At 36.3% G+C, this 20,034-nt stretch overlaps 5 protein-coding genes across 6 annotated transcripts; 2 read left to right on the top strand and 3 right to left on the bottom strand.

The window, feature by feature from the left end:
- Positions 1-2,288: 2,288 nt before the first annotated feature.
- LOC140985327 (NDR1/HIN1-like protein 26) lies at positions 2,289-4,795 on the top strand. Its single transcript, XM_073453156.1, has one exon. It carries the CDS (start codon positions 2,851-2,853, stop codon positions 3,598-3,600), a length of 750 nt encoding a protein of 249 aa, XP_073309257.1. The 5' UTR covers positions 2,289-2,850; the 3' UTR covers positions 3,601-4,795.
- Positions 4,796-5,010: 215 nt separating this feature from the next.
- Positions 5,011-5,602, bottom strand: LOC140985328 (histone H4). Its single transcript, XM_073453157.1, has one exon. It carries the CDS (start codon positions 5,540-5,542, stop codon positions 5,231-5,233), a length of 312 nt encoding a protein of 103 aa, XP_073309258.1. The 5' UTR covers positions 5,543-5,602; the 3' UTR covers positions 5,011-5,230.
- A 1,065-nt stretch (positions 5,603-6,667) lies between these two features.
- On the top strand, positions 6,668-9,300 carry LOC140983775 (uncharacterized). Of its 2 annotated transcripts, none has more exons than XM_073450906.1 (8): positions 6,668-6,716; positions 6,805-6,977; positions 7,383-7,474; positions 7,582-7,623; positions 7,724-7,811; positions 8,109-8,205; positions 8,639-8,739; positions 8,842-9,300. In XM_073450906.1, exons 2-8 carry the CDS (start codon positions 6,847-6,849, stop codon positions 8,963-8,965), a joined length of 675 nt encoding a protein of 224 aa, XP_073307007.1. In that variant the 5' UTR covers positions 6,668-6,716; positions 6,805-6,846; the 3' UTR covers positions 8,966-9,300. The 2 variants fall into 2 exon arrangements, with proteins under 2 accessions (XP_073307007.1, XP_073307006.1); XM_073450905.1 differs by having other exon boundaries at positions 6,673-6,716; positions 6,789-6,977.
- Positions 9,301-9,604: 304 nt separating this feature from the next.
- LOC140985206 (ABC transporter G family member 26-like) lies at positions 9,605-12,543 on the bottom strand. Its single transcript, XM_073452984.1, has 9 exons — positions 12,364-12,543; positions 11,985-12,274; positions 11,719-11,874; positions 11,454-11,637; positions 11,054-11,332; positions 10,677-10,961; positions 10,304-10,588; positions 10,103-10,210; positions 9,605-9,889 (listed from the first exon to the last, which is right to left on the bottom strand). Exons 1-9 carry the CDS (start codon positions 12,541-12,543, stop codon positions 9,620-9,622), a joined length of 2,037 nt encoding a protein of 678 aa, XP_073309085.1. The 3' UTR covers positions 9,605-9,619.
- A 1,343-nt stretch (positions 12,544-13,886) lies between these two features.
- Positions 13,887-17,019, bottom strand: LOC140984266 (oligopeptide transporter 1-like). Its single transcript, XM_073451545.1, has 7 exons — positions 16,806-17,019; positions 16,122-16,564; positions 15,919-16,016; positions 15,242-15,814; positions 14,885-15,149; positions 14,607-14,789; positions 13,887-14,532 (listed from the first exon to the last, which is right to left on the bottom strand). Exons 1-7 carry the CDS (start codon positions 16,882-16,884, stop codon positions 13,912-13,914), a joined length of 2,262 nt encoding a protein of 753 aa, XP_073307646.1. The 5' UTR covers positions 16,885-17,019; the 3' UTR covers positions 13,887-13,911.
- Between the last annotated feature and the right edge of the window lie 3,015 nt (positions 17,020-20,034).

Here is a 20,034-nt window from a genome sequence, read left to right as displayed (position 1 = left end):
ATTTTCAAATTTATCGCCATAAAAATGATTCATATTTCTAGTCTTAATTAATATATAGTTGCATAACGCAAACTCTTAAATTAATTAAGGTTGTATTTAGATGGTTTTGAAATAAATCTAAAATATATATTATTTCAAATTTATGTTTCAAATATCATTTTAACTCAAATACTTCTATCTAAATCAAAATCTCTCATTCTTTCCACCGCAACCTAAATGAAATCATATAAACACATATTGAACGTATGAAAATATAGATGAACTAAGAATAATATGATATGTTTCTAATATTTGTTAGTAAATATGATTTGCTTTGCTCGACTCGCTCGTAAACGTCTCTCCATGGCACACAAGAATCCCACTCTAGCATTGCACTGGCAAACGGCATTGCAAGTCCAAACCCTACTTGGTCTGTCTACATATATGCCCACGTGAAGAGGGTCTCTTGCCGTGACACATCTCTGATTTGCATGGAACATGAGGATCTGTGGATGGGGTGGGGTGGGGTGGGGGGATGGGGTTTGTTGGGGGTGTTATAATCTCTTGCTCGGCCCGACATGTTGCTTTGTCCGGCCAGGATTAATACGCTTTTGTCTTCGCATGCAGGTAGGAGAGACGGAATATAATAAAAGCAGAAAGAAAATCGCAAGGAAACTTAGATTCTCACCCGTTTGCCGATGAGAAAGGGAAGGATTTTTAATAATCTTGATGTTGCTAAAATCNAAAAAACGCTAATAGACAACAGTTTTAAAACCGTTGTCGTAGCTCAAAAAAAAAACGCTCATAGACAACGGTTTTTAAAAACCGTTGTCGTAGTAAAAAATAAAACGCTCATAGACAACGGTTTACCGTTGTCGTAGATATATCAAAGACAACGGTTTTAAAGAAACTGTTGTCTTTGAGCGGATTTTTTTAGGCTATGACAACGGTTTTTATTAAAACCGTTGTTAAAGGTAAAAAGACAACGGTTTTTATTGTTAAAGGTAAAAAGACAACAGTTTTAATAAAAACCGTTGTCGTAGATGTGTTGTTAAAGCTAATTTTTCTTGTAGTGAACCTCCGACGCTCAAGTCAGAGAATAGAAAACGGAGAGAGTAATGTAAATATATGGATGCCTAAATAATGAACGAAACCTGTTATTTATAGGAGAACAATAGAATCCTGATTTGGTAGATTTAGATCCCCAGAATCCTTGTGAAAGATTTGGTTATATCTTGTAGATTTGGTTAGATCCTGCAAAGATTTGGTAAACCTTTAATGGGCTTTTACCTTTTGGGTTGGGTTTCTGTGGGCTATCTGTCGATGTCGAAGTAAGAGATCGGATATGTATGAGTTCACCCGTAACCTTGACCCCAAGGAGGCTCGGCTCGGGAGGTCGACCAAGCTATGCCTAATCGGCTCGATAACGCCATACGGGAGGTCGGCTCAGAAACCATTGGGAGGTCGGCCATGGAGCTCGGCATGGGAGGTCGGCCAGATCCTTTCCTCCGCTACGTGGGTTTTGGGAGGTCGGCCTCGATAACCTTCCGGATGACGTCCCGACGAGAGTTCCCGATCACTGGGCCTTTAACTGTCTGGGCCACCGAGAGTAGGCCGGACCCATCCCCGATCCGAAGATATCAAATCTGTAAAAAGATTTGCAGTATAGATTGAGGGAGAAGATGGATTACAGGAGGGGGTTTACGTTTTTCTTCATTTATATGAGATTAAAATCGTTACAATACAGAATTCATGGGATGGTATTTCCTTACTTTAACATGTACTTTGGTGATAGAGTCAATGGTAGATAACTTGCAGCATTGGCCGTAAATAGTGATAGTGAATTGCCACCCCAAGTCTCAATTATCATATCACGAAAATCTATGAATTTGATTTGAGAAAGAACTTAATACGTTACATGCATAAATTTATATTTCATCCAAAAATATATTTGATATGTAATCTTTGAAAGTGTAGTTCTTTCATCACTTTCCACCCTTTCGCTAATAATTAAAGATAGACTTAACAAAATTTCAAAATCGATATCCTAATTGCAGAACTATCTATAAAATAAGTGATGATTTGTTCCCACAACTCAATTTAATAATACTTTTAAGATGTTTTAATAATCATTTTGACCCGGTTTAAGATCCAATTTTATGGATAACTATTTGATCAATAGTATTGGATCTTAAACCGGGTCAAAATGATTATTAAAACATCTTAAAATTTTAACGATAAATATTTGACTATTAATCTATCCTTATTNACACACACACACACACACACAGAGACAGAACCTTTTACCTGATCTTGCTCACAGCCTGAGTTTTGGGGTATTTCTTAACGGCTAAGCATAACAACCTATCACAAAAAGGTAATAGCACTAAGAGTAATGCAGCATCTACAACACACCGTTGATTTGGATGACCATTTGACAGTCCAGATTTCTCCATCACTAGAATTCCAAGAAAATGCAAAGTTGCAGAAGTTGTGTGTCAGGGGATTTCCTTTTATGTTCTGTTGATCCACCGCACCATACACTAATTTATAACTAATAATAAATCACGATGGAACTGAAATATTTTTAATTGTGTAGTTAGTGCCCAAACACTTCTTTTTTACCATAGGGCTAATGTAAAAGAAAATAATTCAAATCCATAAATCTATGGCGAATAAACTTTAGATCCCATATTCATCTCCTTTTGATGCCAATTTAAAGAAGTATTTGGCCCCCACTAACAATTGAAAGCTTCTTTTTCCCCTCTTTACTAACATCACTCACCCCACTTCCGGTTTCATTCAATAATAAACAATCATCTTCGTTTTCCCTTCGTGCATAAGATTTTCTTGATTTTATTCTCATAAAAAATGCATCCCCTCCCACCACCACCACCCCACACACCTGCTACCCTCAAGCAAACAAAGCCATCTCCGCTTTATCAAATTGTGTCATCTAACCAAGCCAAGAATCATCAGAATTTGTCACCAGAGGCTTTACCATATAGGATAAAGCTCAGAACAAGAAAGCAGCCGATTCTCAGGCAACCTCGAAGAACTAATCCAATAGTATGGTGTGGTGCAGTCCTATGTCTGCTATTTTGTGTACTTCTCATCTTCTTTGGTATTGCTACTTTGATCATTTTTGTCGCAATCAGACCAAGAAATCCAGTTTTTGACACTCCAGCGGCGAGTCTTAACGCTATCTATTTCGATTCCCCAGAGATTCTAAATGGTGACATAGTGTTTCTTGCTAATTTTTCGAACCCAAATCGGAAATTAAATGTTAGATTTGAGTACCTGTATATCGAGCTCTGTTTTTCAGAGAATTCGATAGCAAGCCAAGTTCTTCCACCCTTCACTCAGAATCCTGGAGAAGCACGCTTCTTATCGGTCCATTTGCTATCAAGCTTGGTGCATCTGCCGCTAAACCTGTCCATGGAACTTCAAAAGCAGGAGCAGAGGAACAGGGTCGTCTACAACATAAAAGGAACTTTCAGAGTTAGAGCTAAACTGGGTATGGTTCATTATTCTTATTGGTTGCATGGGAACTGCCAATTAGAGATGACGAGCCCACCAAATGGTGTACTCTTAACCCGCAGCTGCAGAACCAAGAGATAAGAGAAAGGAAGAATGTCCTCCTCGCACCTTCTGCTTTCTTGTGCATTTATGAGGCTTTGATTTAATCTATAGTTTTAAATATTCAGATTTTTCAAATGATAAAGTAGTATGAGATCCGCAAAGCAGCCCATGTGTTCGACAAGTGAATTCTAATTGTGGGAAACACGAAAAAAGTTTCAACTAACCTTGAGGTTTCAAAAACTATTCCTCGCTTACAGATCAAATGGGCAAAACATATGTACCAGATCATAAAAAATAGGAGTATAGACTTTATTCCTCCAAGAGATTATGCATCTATTGGCTATAGCAGTAAAGCAGATAGTATACTCATTCAGCCTTCGCTGATGTATCATCAAAGAGGACGATTGTATGAAGAAGCCATTCTATACGTGTTGCGCTGCTGGATTGAATCCATTACTTAAAAATGAAATCACTGTATTAGAAGAAGGGTGGCATTATCAAGGTGTTAAGCTATGCTGAGAAGACGTCACATAGAATCCAGCAGTATCGTCGGTGTGATTTGGAATGTAAGCTTATCTATGGAATCTTGATACCTGCAAAGTTCAGGGCGTTGAAGCCAACTTTTCTATTGTACATATGTTATAGAGTATAGATTCATTAACTTATCATTTTATATATAAATATTTCATGGCCTTTAATGTTCGCCTCAGCTTTCTTGTATATAAATATAAAGTTGTCATGTAGCCAGGTCTCCATAAAAGAACACGAAACTCAACCACTAGGTGTCCAAAAATAGCAAACTCAAGATAACTAAAAGCGAATATCAGAAAATAAAATGTGTATTAAATCGCTCATGTAGCCGCCGCCACCAATAATTCTTTGCATAATGCATATAAACTAGCATCAAACTTTGAAATTATTTGACATTCACAAGTTAGATCCATTATTTTCACCAACCTTCAATTCCAAATTAGAATTGTCAAAAACTTCAGCTTAAACAAATGGTCAGAGCTTTTTTCAGCATGAAGCTCACCGTATCAAGAAACCCGCAACTCGGTCATAATCTGACTTCAACCCCACGAGGACCACACAATCAAGTATCACTCATAATCTCATCAACACAACAGCCTTACAATCCATGGACTAGCAGAGTAGCCAAATTATTAGCAGAGACTGAAACAGAAACCACCTCAAAGACAAAATTTCTCTTTGTTTTGCCCTGAGATTCTACCGGGTTTAGAATAACTTTTCAAGTGCTGAAAAAGGGTATTTTCAGTAGGTTTCAGTGTTATTTGTTCTCCAATCAAGTCAATAAGCGAGATAAAAAATATTAGAATGTTATTTTCAGTTCAACTAAATAAAAATCAAATGCCAAATGATCATTCATTCCCGAAAAAGAAACGAAAAATCATATGAATATATCAGATAAAAAAGATTGTAAAGGCAAGATGAATCCCAACCAACTTGTCTACTCTAATTAAACTAACAAAAGAAGAACCAAGGAAATGATAACATGTTTACGAAGCACTGTCGCAAAAAGAAGCAAAACTACGCAGAGATTGACGTTTAGACAGAGTAACATACAACCCCATCGATGAAATCCTAATGCAATGCCCGAATACATAATCTACAGAAATTAGATAATCCCCAGCACCAATCTTGCACTGGATTAACCTCCAAAGCCGTAAAGAGTGCGGCCTTGCCTCTTGAGCGCGTAGACGACATCCATGGCCGTCACCGTCTTGCGGCGAGCGTGCTCGGTATACGTAACAGCATCGCGGATGACATTCTCGAGGAAGATCTTGAGCACACCACGAGTCTCCTCGTAAATCAGGCCGCTAATGCGCTTAACTCCACCACGACGAGCAAGGCGCCGAATCGCTGGTTTGGTTATTCCCTGGATATTGTCTCTCAGAACCTTGCGGTGGCGCTTTGCTCCACCTTTTCCCAAACCCTTGCCACCTTTTCCTCTCCCGGACATATCTTGGAATTAGGGTTTCTTTGACAGAGAAACGACACAACCAAGTATTATGTTACTACGGAGATGACAGACGCTGGTGGTTATATAGAAATCAGCGATCCAAGTCGTGTAGTTTCTGAACCGTTGATAGACCGACTGATCGACGGTCATAAAATGTCTGATGATTCGGTAAAGGATCTGATTTGGGCAATTTTTATTTTAAAATTAATTGAAGAACAGCGCCCTTTTAAATATTCCTACCGTACCAAAGAGTTCGGCGCCCAAAATTTCCTTTGGCGGGCTAAACAATTAATTATTTTTTTAAAAAAAAACAAAACAAAACGAGTCAAGATTTTATTTTATAATGATTCAAGAATAAAACTAATTTCATTTTATACTTTCGCACTAGTTGAAGTATAATTTATGGATTAGGTCAGTCTCACGAATCTTTACCTGTGCCTGTGAGACGGGTTAACCCTACCGATATTCACAATAAAAAATAATACTCTTAGCATAAAAAGTAATATTTTTTCATTGATAATCCAAAAAAGATATTTGTCTCACAAAATACGACTCGTGAGACCGTCTCACACAAATTTTTGCTTAATTTATGTCTAACAAATGATAATTTTTTTAAAAAATTCTTTCTGCTTTTTGTTTATATTTGACTAAACAATCAATAATTATATTTAAAAATTCAAAATCTTGTATTTTTTAAAACACAATTAATAAATTGATTACTTTTGTTGTCAGTTTTAGTCAATGAATTTAATATTAATTAAATTAAATTATAAAAGTGAACATACATCTATTATATCTATTCTATTTTATTAAAGCAGATCATATTATAGAAACCATCAAAGACACCAAAATATGTATATTCATTTTTATCCCTCTGTTATGGACAAATTAACCAAAATTGTTTGAAAATTTTCAAATCAATAGTTTTCAATGAAGATAAAAACTTTTTCATAAATACTTTCATAAGATCTCTCTTCTCTTGTTATACAAAAAAATTGAAGAAATAAGAGTGAAATATAAAACTTTTAGCCAATAAAAATTTCAAAATCCAAAATAAAAATACATCTAGCTAATAAAATATTTGAAAATGATAGCTGAAGTTGAGGAATACTTTAAAATAATTCTTTATTTTACGCTCTTCCTGTTCCTTTTTGTGGTCAAAATCGAATCGAAGGTGCTAAGAATCCTAAATCCTGTAATCTGAGTGGAAATTTCAGATGAGCGTTTCTCTTGTATGTTGGTACAGATTGATTGATTTTCAGAATTGCTTTGAATTTGGATACCCAGCGATCTAGGGTTTCGATATGACGACCGCCGCTAGACCTACGTGGGCACCCGCTAAAGGAGGAAACGAACAAGGGGGCACTAGAATTTTTGGCCCATCTCAAAAGTACTCTTCGAGGGATATCGCTGCTCACACTACCTTAAAGCCTAGGTTTGTTCTTCGCTCCCCCTCCCTCCCTGGGTCTCTCAATAGTGCAGTTTTACTTATCGTTCGATTTTCTTTAATGATTTTATGTTATGCTGAAGAATATGGTTAATTTGGTTTTGTTTCCTTTATGATATTATGCAAACTTGGCTTTTGGTTGTTTGTCTTCATTATCTGGATGAAGAGACGATGAATGACTCTGAAATCATGTAAAAGGATCATCGGATTCATGTTAATTTTATCCTTTTCATTTTTTCAGTATCGCATATAAATGCAGCTTAATTAATCCGGTGGTAAGTTTAAGCCTCCACTAACATTAGAGGGAGAGTTGAATTCTTCATCCTTTTATGTCATTTTCTGTGCCTGAGCTGTTTGGAACCTTAATGTTTTTATCTCACTGCCTGGAAACAGAAAGGAAGGACAAGACACTCAAGATGAGCTGCAAAGAAGGGATCTCCGAGATGAATTGGAGGAGCGGGAGAGCAGGCATTTCTCATCCAAGGGTTAGTTTAATTAAGCTTTATGTGTGTGCAACTATATTTGAAAATTCTTGTCCTACCATCTCCGTCTATTCATTTATGTTGTCACACTTCCATATATAATGTCGCAGAAGACAGAGAACGTCGAAAGGGAGGTCAGCTACTTCTTGAAGGTAAATGATACCCTGTAGCATTTGGAGTTTCAAACAAAGTACTGAAATAATTTATTTTTATTCGTCGTTTAATGACATGATGAGGCACCACTATTTGCAGGGTCCAAGAGAGACATTGAAGATCGCATTGTTCCACGAAGTGTAGATGCTGATGATGCTGATGTGGAAGTTCAGTCTGATGATGAAAGGTTTGTGACTCTGACTATTCTTGTTTACTCTTACTAATTCGATGATTCTTCTTACATGCATCAGTAATGTTTTGAATAAATAAACTGCCAAACATTTGGTTGTATTGAGAACTATTTGTGGTTTTCCTTTTTCAATCTATTTGTTTATTTATATTCTCCTTTTGGGTCCTTTTTTAAATTCTTTTTTGCGACCTTTTAACTATCTTTTTTCGCTTATAATTTTGTTGTGAAATGTCTCAAATTACTCTGAATTTATTATTTTTATTATCACTGATGATAACTATTTTCTGTTGCTAGTGAGGATGACGACGATGACGACGGGGATGATGAAGAAGCACTTTTGGCTGAGCTTGAACGGTTGAGGAAAGAAAAAGCAGAGCAGAAAGAACGAGAAGTGAGTTTTATGCCAGTCATATTGTATCATATTTTTACTTTGTAGTCGTCTCTGTTTCAAATAATTGTTGATGGTGTGTATCAGTTACGGAATATATATTAATGTTTAAGCTAAAACATTTTTCTCCCATGCAATGGGTGCTTAAATGCTCAATACTCTAGACATTCTACCATTTACTCACCGCTTCACGGAGCACCACAAACTTTGAGCTCCACATCTTTTAGTGCAAATCACTCTGTTTGCATGATGAAGTTTTTGGTGATAGATTCCCCTCTTTTTGCATGATCGGTGTGTTTGTATTTAGATACAAGGTTAAGTGCTTACTTGCCTTGATATATCTGTTTGACTCTTATATTTGAATCTGGTGGTACTGCTTACTGTCTTAACTCCTCATAGTACATGTATGATTAATGAGGTGTTAAATTTTTGGCAGGAACGATTACAGCAAGAGGAGGAACTGAAAGCTAAAGAAGAGCAGTTGTTGCGTGGAAATCCATTGCTAAATAATGCGACTTCCTTTAGTGTGAAGAGAAGGTATCATGAACTGCCTATTGGAATTTGTTTACTCTTTCCTGTTACAATGATGATGTGTTTGATAATATCACAATAAGTCCTCCCAACTCTCTATTTTTTCAGGTGGGATGATGATGTGGTTTTCAAGAACCAAGCTCGTGGTGAGTCAAAACCAGCGAAGCGCTTCATCAATGACACCATCCGGAATGACTTCCACCGAAAGTTTCTTCAGAGGTACATGAAATAACATTGCATGATAGATTTTTGGTTCAAGTACCCAGTGATATGAGCCATATGTAGAAAACAGAACATGCTCTTCTGACTGAGGTAAACACCGAAGTGTTGTTGCCGTTGGTTGACTCTTTTGATTTCCAAATGTTGCTGATTGATAGTTTCTTGAAAAATGTTTTCAGATTGTAATCTACATATGTGTGTATTGCTAGCTGTTTGGTTTGCCTAGCGCTATGAATGACGGTACATAATGGTGCTGAAAATTGGTAAGTGATTGCAGATCCCAAACTTTGTTAACCTTAGAGTGTTATGAACAAGAATGATTCTGCATAAAATCTCGTTTTATTTTCCTACACACGATTTACACAATCAATCTATCGCTGAAGGGCTATCAATAATCGAAACAAAATTAATAATCGATGCAATTTAGTATGGGGGCAGAATATGTATTTTAAAGAATTACGCATGAAATTTGATAATAAGAAAAAATAGTTCGTCGGACAACTCAACTCGTCCGTCCGTGTCCACAAAATGAATAACCGGATAGGCAGAAGAAAATGAAACCCAAAAACCATGGAGCAATTGGTTCTTTTAGTTTTTTTAAAAAATGAAAATGTATTCCACCAAGAATTAACATTTTCGAAATTCAGTCGTTCTTTTTTTCTACCCTTCATATGTGGTACGCGTCTACTTTACTTCGCAAGCAAATGTAAGCAAAGAACCTGTAAGCTAGTGCCATCCCCAACAAAATCCAAATTTCTTGTAATCCGCCATCCAAATTCACCGTGTCAAATGACGGTGAACTCTGCAATCTTTGGCAACCGCCCCTGCTTTCACAGTCGTACAACTGATCACCCGAATACTGCACCTTCAGCAGCAGCCTGAAGCCGTAGTACATGAAAGACACGTACTTGAGCCATCGCATGAATTTCGGTATGTGCTGCATAACATGAAAGAATTAAACGTGAGACCTAGGTCATATGTGGGTAATCAATTGGTTGTGCTATGCGGGACATTGTTATCTGTTGCAACCCAATCTCGGCCATTTATCAACAAGTATGCATATGACATAATTTTCGTGGCAGATTTTTGAATTTCAAGCCACCCGAGATATGCACAAGTTTTAAACATTTGCTCTTTCAAATTTCACTACCTGAACATAATAGCCACCTGTGAGAAGAAACAACATTAATACAAGGGAAGCAACCGTCCCTGCCCTTTTGATGCTCATTACTGCAGCTCCAAATAGTTCTCCTGCCCCCTATTCGCATTATACATCAAAATTTAGCATAGGAACGGTTGAAATTTTAACAAATAGTTGCTGGATGAAGAAAACGTTTGTTTTTTGACTTACTTGACTGGTTACAGCTATCAGTAGTATTGCAGATAAGGTGAAGAAGAAGCATTCTACTGTTTTCTTGAATCCAGCCATGAAATACAAAATGGACATAAAGCAAGTTGGATACAGAGTGTGCGCTAACATGTCACATAGCGTGCTGCAGGCATAGTAAACACTCAATCTGTACATGTCTGCCTTTCTTTCTTTCACCAAATATATCTTCTCAAATGGGAAGACATAAACTGCCCCGAATATTGATGAAGATGTCCAGAAAATACAGATATAGAATAGCAAACCAATCTGCAGTTAGATGTAAAAATATGGACATTTTTTTAAAGATAAAGGGTGAATTTAAGTGAATACGGAGGATGAAGAATGCTGGCGTTACCTGATCTCTGAGTTGAGCCTCTGTTGCAGTATTGGATTTCCACCAAAGAAGGCCTAAAAGAAAAGCCACTCCAAATGCCTGAAGCAGCCGAAGATGATCAAAATAATCTCTCCATCTCTCTTTAAATGTTCTCTTGAATATTATCTTGAATTGTTCACACCAAGTCAAGGTCCAATCTTTCTTCACTTGAATAGCTAACTGAAGACGCTCTGGAGCCTTTGGTATCCGATGTATCTCTTCCATTTCTTTTGGCTCCAATAAAACTTTGTACTTGAGTTGCAGATACTGTCATAAGACAACAGTTACTAGAAAAAAGTTGAACATAAAGGGAAAAGCTCTGAAAAATGTCCACAAACAGAGGCGAGTTCATTGCTCACTCTTATAACAAGTTTTTCATATTCTTGACTCCCTTGAGACGCAAACAGTTCATTTGGAACCTTGATGTCATTCACTTGTCCTGTTGCTAAATCCAGCAAGAATTCTGCAGGGTTCATTGCTATCTCAGGAGTAAATGTTAATGATGAAAAATACTGCATCGAATCTCTCCCCTTTCCATAGTAGATCGGATACCCTTCTGATATCAGCAAAACCTTGTCGAACATGTGAAACATCCGGCTTGAAGGTTGATGGATAGTTATAATAACTGTTCTTCCTGCCTATTGGCTCGAAAGATGAAGTAAAACTTTATGTTAGTGATTTTGTGGGTTCATTATTTCATCATAGGGATTATGACAAAAAACAGTTGAAGATGGACGTTCTGTAGAGCACATTGTGTACCTTTACTAGACCTTGAAGTATTTGGAGTAATTTAGTAGCTGAAGTTGAATCAAGACCTGAAGTTGGTTCGTCAAGCAACAATAATGAAGGATCTACCAGTATTTCATGCCCGATACTAGTTCGTTTCCTTTCTCCACCAGATATCCCTTTAACAAAAACATCACCAATTTTTGTACCTAGACATCTATAAACCGTTGCAATTAATATTAATAATTTTCAGTGCGTCTCAAGAAAGATCATGATGTAATAAGAAATTGAAACAAACCTTTCAAGGCCTAATTGCTTTACAATCATCGCTACCCTTTGGTACTTCTGACGTTGACTCATTGTGCTAGGAAGCCTTAAGAAAGCTGCAAAAGTCAATGTTTCTTTCACTGTCAATTGTGGGAAAAGTACATCATCTTGTGTCACAAAACCAATCCTGCAAAAACGAGAAAATCATGGCTGAACAGAATAAGAATCTTTTGTTATATTCTTGCTAATTCTTTCAGATAGAAATAAGTTCAAACCACAGCTGATTTTTCAATTTACCTCCTCTTTAGAGCTGGATTATACAAGATATCATTGTAAGTAACAGTTCCTTTAACATTTTCATGCAGTCTGCCGCCTAATATCTTTAACAGAGTAGTTTTTCCACTTCCGGAAGGCCCCATCAGGGCTAGGATTTCCCCAGGGCCAACGCTTCCAGTTATTCCTTTCAATATATGCTTGTATCTATCTTGTTCAATTTTCAAACGGAAGCTTGACTTGGACACGACAGCCTTGACTGGATTAACAGAAGAAGGATTGTGAATTTTTACCTTAAACTGAACACCTGAGAACTGCATAAAGAAAGGTATTAAATGATTCATAATATCCAATCAGTTTTCAGCAAGAAGAAAAAAAGAGAACTTAAGAGATTAAGAATTGCCTTGAGAAAAATCGGGAGGGTCCTGTCTAGTCTCGTGCTCGATATTTCTTCACCCATATCAGTTTCTGAACTTTTGTTTCTAAGACAAGTTTGAGTCGTGAAAGCTAAGTTCTCCGTGGAATTCATGGTTGGAGCGGCAAGTGACAAATCTTCAATTTCGTTTTGCATCTGAGTTTCCATTTCTTCTAGCAGTATTCATTCATAAAATAGCTAAAATTGAGCTTGCAACATAAATGTTTTTATACAGAAAATCAAACTATAACAGACCAAAATCTTTCCTATATCGTGACAAATTAAATAATGATAACTGTTGAGCAGCAAGCTTTCTATGGCCAACCTCAGAGTTAGATGACTTGTTTTTTAGTTACCATAAACACATATTTGGCAATAATTTGACTTCATTACATGGAAAGAATTACTAGTAAAAAGTTGGAATGAACAATACTGTTATTACAAAAAGTACTGTTTTACAGAACTTAAACCTAGAGATAATATCCATATAGAAAAAATATTAAACCTTTATTTCATAGATTTAAAATTAGCGACAAATAACAAATAACTCATCCATAATGGAAACCCATTTCTTCAAACGAACGAAGAGCAAATCAACTGCTGATAAAATCCATGGCGCTGCTTTCATTAATGGAGTTGGCAAAAATGCGTTTTCTTTTTCTTGCGTTGATCGTCCTTTTCTTGACGTTCAAAGTGTTTCTGTGCATGACTTGCTCGTTTGTTACCACTATGTACCGTGTAATGCTCTTCCAATCATTCGTTCGATATTTCTGCAAACCATGCAGAAATAACCTGCGAAATATAAGAACAAGAAACCATGTTAATTAAAGAAATCGAGTATCATGAATTTCCAAGATCATCTATATCTGTATTATTGATGATATATAGATCGATGCACAAGTAATTTATGTGTGGTTGGTTTTTTCTTTTCGCCGAGAACTTGTAGCCCCACATAACACTCGAGCGATAAAACGTTAGATAAAAAATATTGCACTCATAGTCTCATTTGGGAAAAATACATCATATTGTCCAAACACGTATTTTAAATTTTTTAACTTATTAAACACTAAAATCGTTTTTAAAATATATTTATCTAACACGAACCAGACACAAATAATAAGCTTTTCAAACTCATACAATGATTTTCTAAATGTATTTATAGGTAAAGTTTTTCATCTCTTTACAATTGTCGATATTTCCATCATTCTTGTTAGTATTTTAAATAGTAATAGATTTTATATTGTGCAAAAATATAATATTTAATAATTGTTTTAATTTATTAAATTATTGTATTATTATATTTACATGTGAAGATTTTCGCAAATTCTTTTTTTTTTTAAATGATGTACGCAACTGATTCCTTCAATTTATTTTTATTACACCTATTTTGGAATTGAAATTTATTTTTACCAAATAAATAATTAAAGTTCTAATCTTGCTCCCACAATACAAATACTAAAATTTTAAAAAGAAAAAAAAAAAAGACAACTGTACAATGCGAATATCGATCAGTATCCTCGGATGCATGGAAGTGGGTTAATGAACAGGACAGCCTTTAGCGACGACTCCAGGAGCAGTGGGGCAGGTAGCCAACGGACAATGATCATCGGCGTCCAAACCCCACCATTCTGGACCATTGACTCCATACGATTGCAGCGAAAAGAAAAGCAGCACCCCCATGAATGCGATCCCAGCATTCAGCGCTGCAGCCAAAATGTAGGCATGCCTCGCCCACCATTTCTTGTGCACCCTGAAGATATATATGTTGAAGAAGATTCCAGCAATACCCCACATAATGTAGTTCACCGATCTCGCAGGTGGCATACTCATTGTAGCTCCCAAGATGAGGGGTGCGTTGATTAATCTGATCCACTTCTTTTCGGGGTATTTCCGTGTCAACAGGTAAACTGGCACAGGTGCTAGTGCACCGGCGACGAACCACCAGTTCATCGCTCCATAAACTCCGTGGCTAGTGAACATTCGGAGTGGTCCAATGACTCCCCATATGATCGAAGCGTTGTAGAATACGTCGTCACCAGGGCAAGTCCATGGGCTACCATCTGGAAGTAAAGAAGGCTCGCAAATATGCTCGATCGACGTGAGGAGCCACCAAGATGTGGAAAAGCACACGCATGACGCAACTACGGTTCCTGCCAACTGCCATTTGGAAAAAGAGGTCAGAGCTGTTTTTGTGACAGTCGAATCACTTGATGAGTTTTTTGTTGTGTTACCTGAACGACGAACATGGATTTTGGAGGAATTTTCATGTAATGGCCTAACTTGAAATCGCTTAAGAACCCAAGTGCTTGTGTCATGCTAATGTAGCCGTAAGTCTTGAATGCTACATTTGCCAGAGGTCTTCCAGGGTAGACATAACCTATAACCATCTCAGTTATAATGTTTAGCCCTATTTGCTGCACAACAATGGAATGAGATCATTGCTATAAAGAGTTCGTGGGGAAGTGGTAAGAGAACACATATTCAAGAATCGCACAACATGTTGATATACCTGATTTGTCGTGGCTTGTATAATTCCGACTGGCAAAGTGAAGAAGAAAGCCATTACACAGGCCATTATCAGCCCCCACCATGGGAGTTGGAGCTGCTTGTCAAAACCTTCACAAGCATACAGACTAAGACCAAATACTGCAGCCAAAATGGCAAAGAACCACCAGTTCGGTACTTGGCCGTAGTTCTTCCTCATTAACCTCGTGTGCACATCCATTTTCCCGTGCAGGTTGTCCTTCGCCTTTGACCACAGCGACCAAATTGTTCTGAATGCATATCATAACAGAAAATTTGTCTTAATGTAAACGCAAGTGACATATTCAGAATTGATTTCAAAACAGAAATTAAATATTCTCACTTTCCATGGAAGAGTCCAACATGTGATACGGTAGCAGCCAAACTTGCAAAGCCAAGACCATAAGTGAAGGCAAAGAAAACACTAAGATACAGTTTGCTGTAACCTTCATAGCCAGGTATATCAAGATCAAAAGTCTTAGGATTGAGCACACGAGAGATGTTATAAGGCTGACCGGTGTGATCAAATGTGTGGGAAGAAAAGATTGGGAATTTTTGGGCGTCATAAGCATTAAGCCAATAGGTCAATGGGGTCATGACATACATAACCAGGAAAAATCCGACAAGGGTGTTAATAATGGCGAATCCAGGAGATGAGATGGGATTGCCTAAGAAGCTCACAATTGCAGACCAGTCCAAGGAGAATGAACCGATTCCCATACCATGCAAACCAGAGCCAAGTTGTTGAGGGAGTATGGAATCTTTCCAAATCAAACACACAATAGAGACGGCAGATATTGAAGGGAAGAAATAGGCTGGGATTAAGTAGTACGCAAAGCTTGCCACAAAGACCGCAATAAAGTATTGTTGCTTTGAAAGTTCTCCCTTCTGTCTTTTTTCTTTTTCATGCAGTGCTCTAAAAAAATGGAAAAGAACAGATCAGATCCTTCTCCGTTAGAGTTTTTTCTCTGTTGAATAAAAATAATGAGATAAATGTGTATGTGTGCATATGTATACCACCTGAATAAAGACACAGCAATCAGGTTTTCGGGCCACCACATGAAAGGGGAGTCCACCAAAATTTTCCTAAACAATCCAGCCCAGCCATATCCAAGCATCTGATACAAACCCGAAACAAGGAAACCAAAAACAAGCATCAGTTCAAAGTAACATAGAACGACCTCTTTATGCTACAGGTATAGAGAACACGCAACAATAGTTACCTGCGTAGTTTGGACCAACATCCAGGCAGCAAACGGATTGAGCTGACGGTGGTAAAAGGCCTTGACAATGGTAATGATGCCAACAGCATAAACACCAGATGAACCGCAACTCGCAAATATAGTGATCAAGACATGCTCTTTAAGATTGAAAGGCCCTGGATTCAAAGAAAATGACCAGTTTGTCAGCGGCACATGAAAAGTCCTTGTAGGCAGCACTCTTGCCATGAACTTTCCGACCGGGAGAGAGACAATCTGTGCAGTTACGGCAGAAATGTAGAGGCTGTTCTGTCTATAACCAAAGAACTGGTTGACAAAGGCCAGCATTACGCATGAGATTAGGCCAAGAAACCATGTCCTGAACGTCAGGACAGGCATTGTGGGATCATCGGTTGCCGGTACAGTCAGCTTCACTTGTTCAATTGGACAGTAATCTTCATCTTCATCTGCATGATTTGTACAACATTTCTAGATTAGCTCATCAAAGAGTGAACACTAGCATGAAACCTTATATTTCATGTCACGTCTTCATGTGTTTATGGGGCGAGCAGGCATCAGCCTTCAACTAACAAAACTTTGGTCTTCCAGTATATATATATATATATATTAATCGGTTTTCATCATAAAATAATGCTAATATGCAAGTAGAACAACATATAATGGACAATGTAATGGCATCCGTAGTACCAGTAACTTCAAGATTTGTGTGATGCTTCTTGGGCGATTCGTCGCCTTGAGGGAGTGTGCCACCGTCGACGTTAGCCATTTCTTGCTTGATTTTCAACTATTTAGAAAAGCAAACAGCCAATGTGAATCCCTCAACTATGTCAATGATCCCACAACCTTGTTATATAGTGTTTGTTACATCATATATAAGCGGTTCTTTTTGTGTTGATTCTCCACCTCCTTCATTGTCCTAATCATTATTGGCTGTCAAATTGTTTTCTAAATATGGTAAAGAACTACCAATATTCAATGGTTGACCAATTACCAAAGAACGGAATTATTCTGTTGGATGCATTTCAAAATTTTAAGATTCTTTTTATTCTGAATCTTTGATTTGTTTATTGGCGAGTATGGGATTTTTAGTATGTTTCCTTATTTGTAGGCTGACCTCTCCTTATTTCAAAATTTAAAATTCTTTTTACTCTGAATCTTTGATTTGTTTATTGACGAGTATGGGATTTTTAGTATGTTTCCTTATTTGTAGGCTGACCTCTTCTTATTTACATACAATACATATATATATACATACAATACATATATATATACATACATATATATATACATACATACATATATCTATACTATTATATTAAGTATGATGCTCTAATACTATGAGGACACCAACTTTNAACACACACATATATATATATATAAATAGTATGTTTCCTTATTTGTAGGCTGACCTCTTCTTATTTTGTGCGACATATATATATTTTAGGACATGTATTTTGTTTATATTATTATAGACATATATTTTTGAATTATGATATTATTGTAAAAATAATAAATTCGAAAATCCAGTACAATACATTCAAGAATTTCAAAATTTAAGTCTATGATATCAATCAATTTTGGAAAAAAAATAATAAATGCAAGACAACTTTTGCTCACCAAGGAAACTAGTAAATTCAGTTCAGTCTAGGTGCATCATGAATCTGCACAAGAAAACAATTTATGTTCAACCACCAAAGCCAATATATATTTTCGAAATTCATACAACCAAACTTATGGCAAGACAATATGTATTGAAGAATTATGTCAAATTATGGAAAAAATATCAAACGAGTTATGATAGGATTTTCACATCACCGCTAATAAATATTCTAGCGCCCTCCACTCAAAAATCACACCATTTCACGCAAGAAATACTAAAAACTTCGAGAGTCACCTTGTGCAAAAATTTGAAGTTTTTAGCGAAATGTTGTTGCATTCATTGAAGTTCTATCCATATTTGGAAAATTAATTTCATCCCTACATTGCTTATAATCCAATCTCCATCATTCCGAAAACTCTATTATATGTTTTGAAAAACAAATCTAAATTTCAGTCAAATCCAAAAGATATTTTTTTGTATAATGTCTCCGCAAGAAACTATTCATATTCTTGACGATAATAACATACTTACTGTTTTTTGTACATAGACAAGTCAAAAATTCTTTCAAACCTAATATCCACCATTAACAATTTATTTGACTTGCTTGTGGATGTACTGTACGTGCAAATATAAGCTCAATCTAACGATTCAATAATTCCGCAAGACGACTGATTTTCTGTCCGAAGTGAGGCTGCATTTTTGAAGTGTCATTTGCGTGATTCTCATGTGGTCTTCAAATTCTTCAAGCAAAACTAAGGCACATTGACTTTTTTAAAACTAATAAATTTTTTATGACTTCGTGTGTTTTGAAATTTTCAGTCGAGCGTTATTATTATTATTTTTATATTATTATTCACATTCTTGTGATATGATACCTCATGTTTTGGCAATGTAAGAATTCAACTGGATATGGATAGAAATCCTAACATAAGATAAGTTTATGACTGTTATACAGTAAGATTTTAACTGTTATATGACATCGCCTCATTAGAGAAGTTAAAATTAGATACTAATATCAGTAAACTATGGAAAATAGAAGAATCTCATTATATAGGCCAATTTTATGTTTACATTTATGCTCATACTAAATGTATACAAACTTTGTTATGTATGTGTTCGAACAATCCCTACTTGATGAGTGACGACCATATCACTCACCCTTACTTTTCCTCCCAAATCAGTCTGAAAAACAAATCAAGGAAGAAGAACATGATCAATCTTAGGGCTGATAATAGAGAGGAATCTAGAAGTCTATTTTAATTACGTTTCTTTTAATTCTTTATTTTAATTCAAGTTGTAAGGCGTTCTGTGAGTGTTTTTATGTTTTGGAAAATTTTATGTAGTAACGATAATGTTGATTATGATTTATAAACTGGTTGACTAGATTTTGACATAGAAGCTTGTTGTTTTCAATTTTGTGATAGTTAATAACGCTGGTGTCGACTAACCTCGAGTTACAGGCGTGATATATACAAACTAGAAAATGAATGAGAAAACAACATACTGAGGATAAGGCTCGATTCGGGCCATCGGAACCCAGTTCGAGCCTTCTGAACTCCCCGGTTAGCAACATTGAATTATAATTCTCGTCGGTTGAGCTTTAAAACCAGTAGTTGGGTATTGCGAGGAAATAGGTTCATTGAAATGGTTCGAACAACTTAAAATAACAAGGTCGAGATATCAGTTCGACTAGCAAATTGAAAATGCAAAAAGTAAATGCATGAAATGTTTTCTACATATTCGAAGACTTGAATAACTTCTACTTCACATCTTCTTCTAATCAGGAAAGATATTCACTAGAAGACTTTGGTAATTAAAAATGGTTTACAACATATCACTTCAGCAAGTCTTATCTCTTACCTACTGAAACTATTAGATTTCTCACAACTTAAACAAGATGAGCAGTAAGACTCTTACTGTCAATTACAATTATTTCTAAACAAAAATGCTATGCACAAACTGATATTCATTGATCAGAGAAATGAATATAAGTGTGTGCTGAACAAGTTTTTTGAATGGTTGGAATCTTAAAGCTTTTGAACTTTAATACGTAAGAATGCAAATCGTTAGATAGATTGAAAGTTCATTCAACTGATACATTTATATGTTTCGATCTAAATGGCCGACCTTTTTCAATCTAATAGTCGTTCTCAAATAGAGATATCGTTATGTCATGTCATCGTCATTTATGAGAAATAATACATTTGGGATAATGCATATTGACTCTGACGTTAAACATGTAAAAAAAAGTTGTTAGTATGGAAAATTTTATCTGACTTGTCAGCTGAGCTCTGGACCTTAACATGGAATGAACTG

This window comes from Primulina huaijiensis, chromosome 9 (assembly GCF_012295235.1).
Source record: "Primulina huaijiensis isolate GDHJ02 chromosome 9, ASM1229523v2, whole genome shotgun sequence".
NCBI classification, from domain to species: Eukaryota; Viridiplantae; Streptophyta; class Magnoliopsida; order Lamiales; family Gesneriaceae; genus Primulina; species Primulina huaijiensis.
Note: the sequence above shows the minus strand (reverse complement) of the source record. Positions and strands in the feature narration are given on the sequence as shown.

What these genes read in the sequence shown, in the direction of transcription:
- LOC140985327 (XM_073453156.1), top strand. Translation starts at nt 2,851, where the DNA reads ATGCATCCCCTCCCACCACCACCACCCCACACACCTGCTACCCTCAAG.
- LOC140985328 (XM_073453157.1), bottom strand. Translation starts at nt 5,542, where the DNA reads ATGTCCGGGAGAGGAAAAGGTGGCAAGGGTTTGGGAAAAGGTGGAGCA.
- LOC140983775 (XM_073450906.1), top strand. Translation starts at nt 6,847, where the DNA reads ATGACGACCGCCGCTAGACCTACGTGGGCACCCGCTAAAGGAGGAAAC. An exon ending in CACACTACCTTAAAGCCTAG is followed by an intron (nt 6,978 to 7,382) that starts GTTTGTTCTTCG and finishes GCCTGGAAACAG; the next exon opens with AAAGGAAGGACAAGACACTC. An exon ending in TCCTTTAGTGTGAAGAGAAG is followed by an intron (nt 8,740 to 8,841) that starts GTATCATGAACT and finishes CTATTTTTTCAG; the next exon opens with GTGGGATGATGATGTGGTTT.
- LOC140985206 (XM_073452984.1), bottom strand. Translation starts at nt 12,543, where the DNA reads ATGGAAACTCAGATGCAAAACGAAATTGAAGATTTGTCACTTGCCGCT. An exon ending in CCCTCCCGATTTTTCTCAAG is followed by an intron (nt 12,275 to 12,363) that starts GCAATTCTTAAT and finishes TTCTTTATGCAG; the next exon opens with TTCTCAGGTGTTCAGTTTAA. An exon ending in TGATAGCTGTAACCAGTCAA is followed by an intron (nt 10,211 to 10,303) that starts GTAAGTCAAAAA and finishes TAATGCGAATAG; the next exon opens with GGGGCAGGAGAACTATTTGG.
- LOC140984266 (XM_073451545.1), bottom strand. Translation starts at nt 16,884, where the DNA reads ATGGCTAACGTCGACGGTGGCACACTCCCTCAAGGCGACGAATCGCCC. An exon ending in CACAAATCTTGAAGTTACTG is followed by an intron (nt 16,565 to 16,805) that starts GTACTACGGATG and finishes CAAATCATGCAG; the next exon opens with ATGAAGATGAAGATTACTGT. An exon ending in TGTTGGTCCAAACTACGCAG is followed by an intron (nt 16,017 to 16,121) that starts GTAACTATTGTT and finishes GGTTTGTATCAG; the next exon opens with ATGCTTGGATATGGCTGGGC.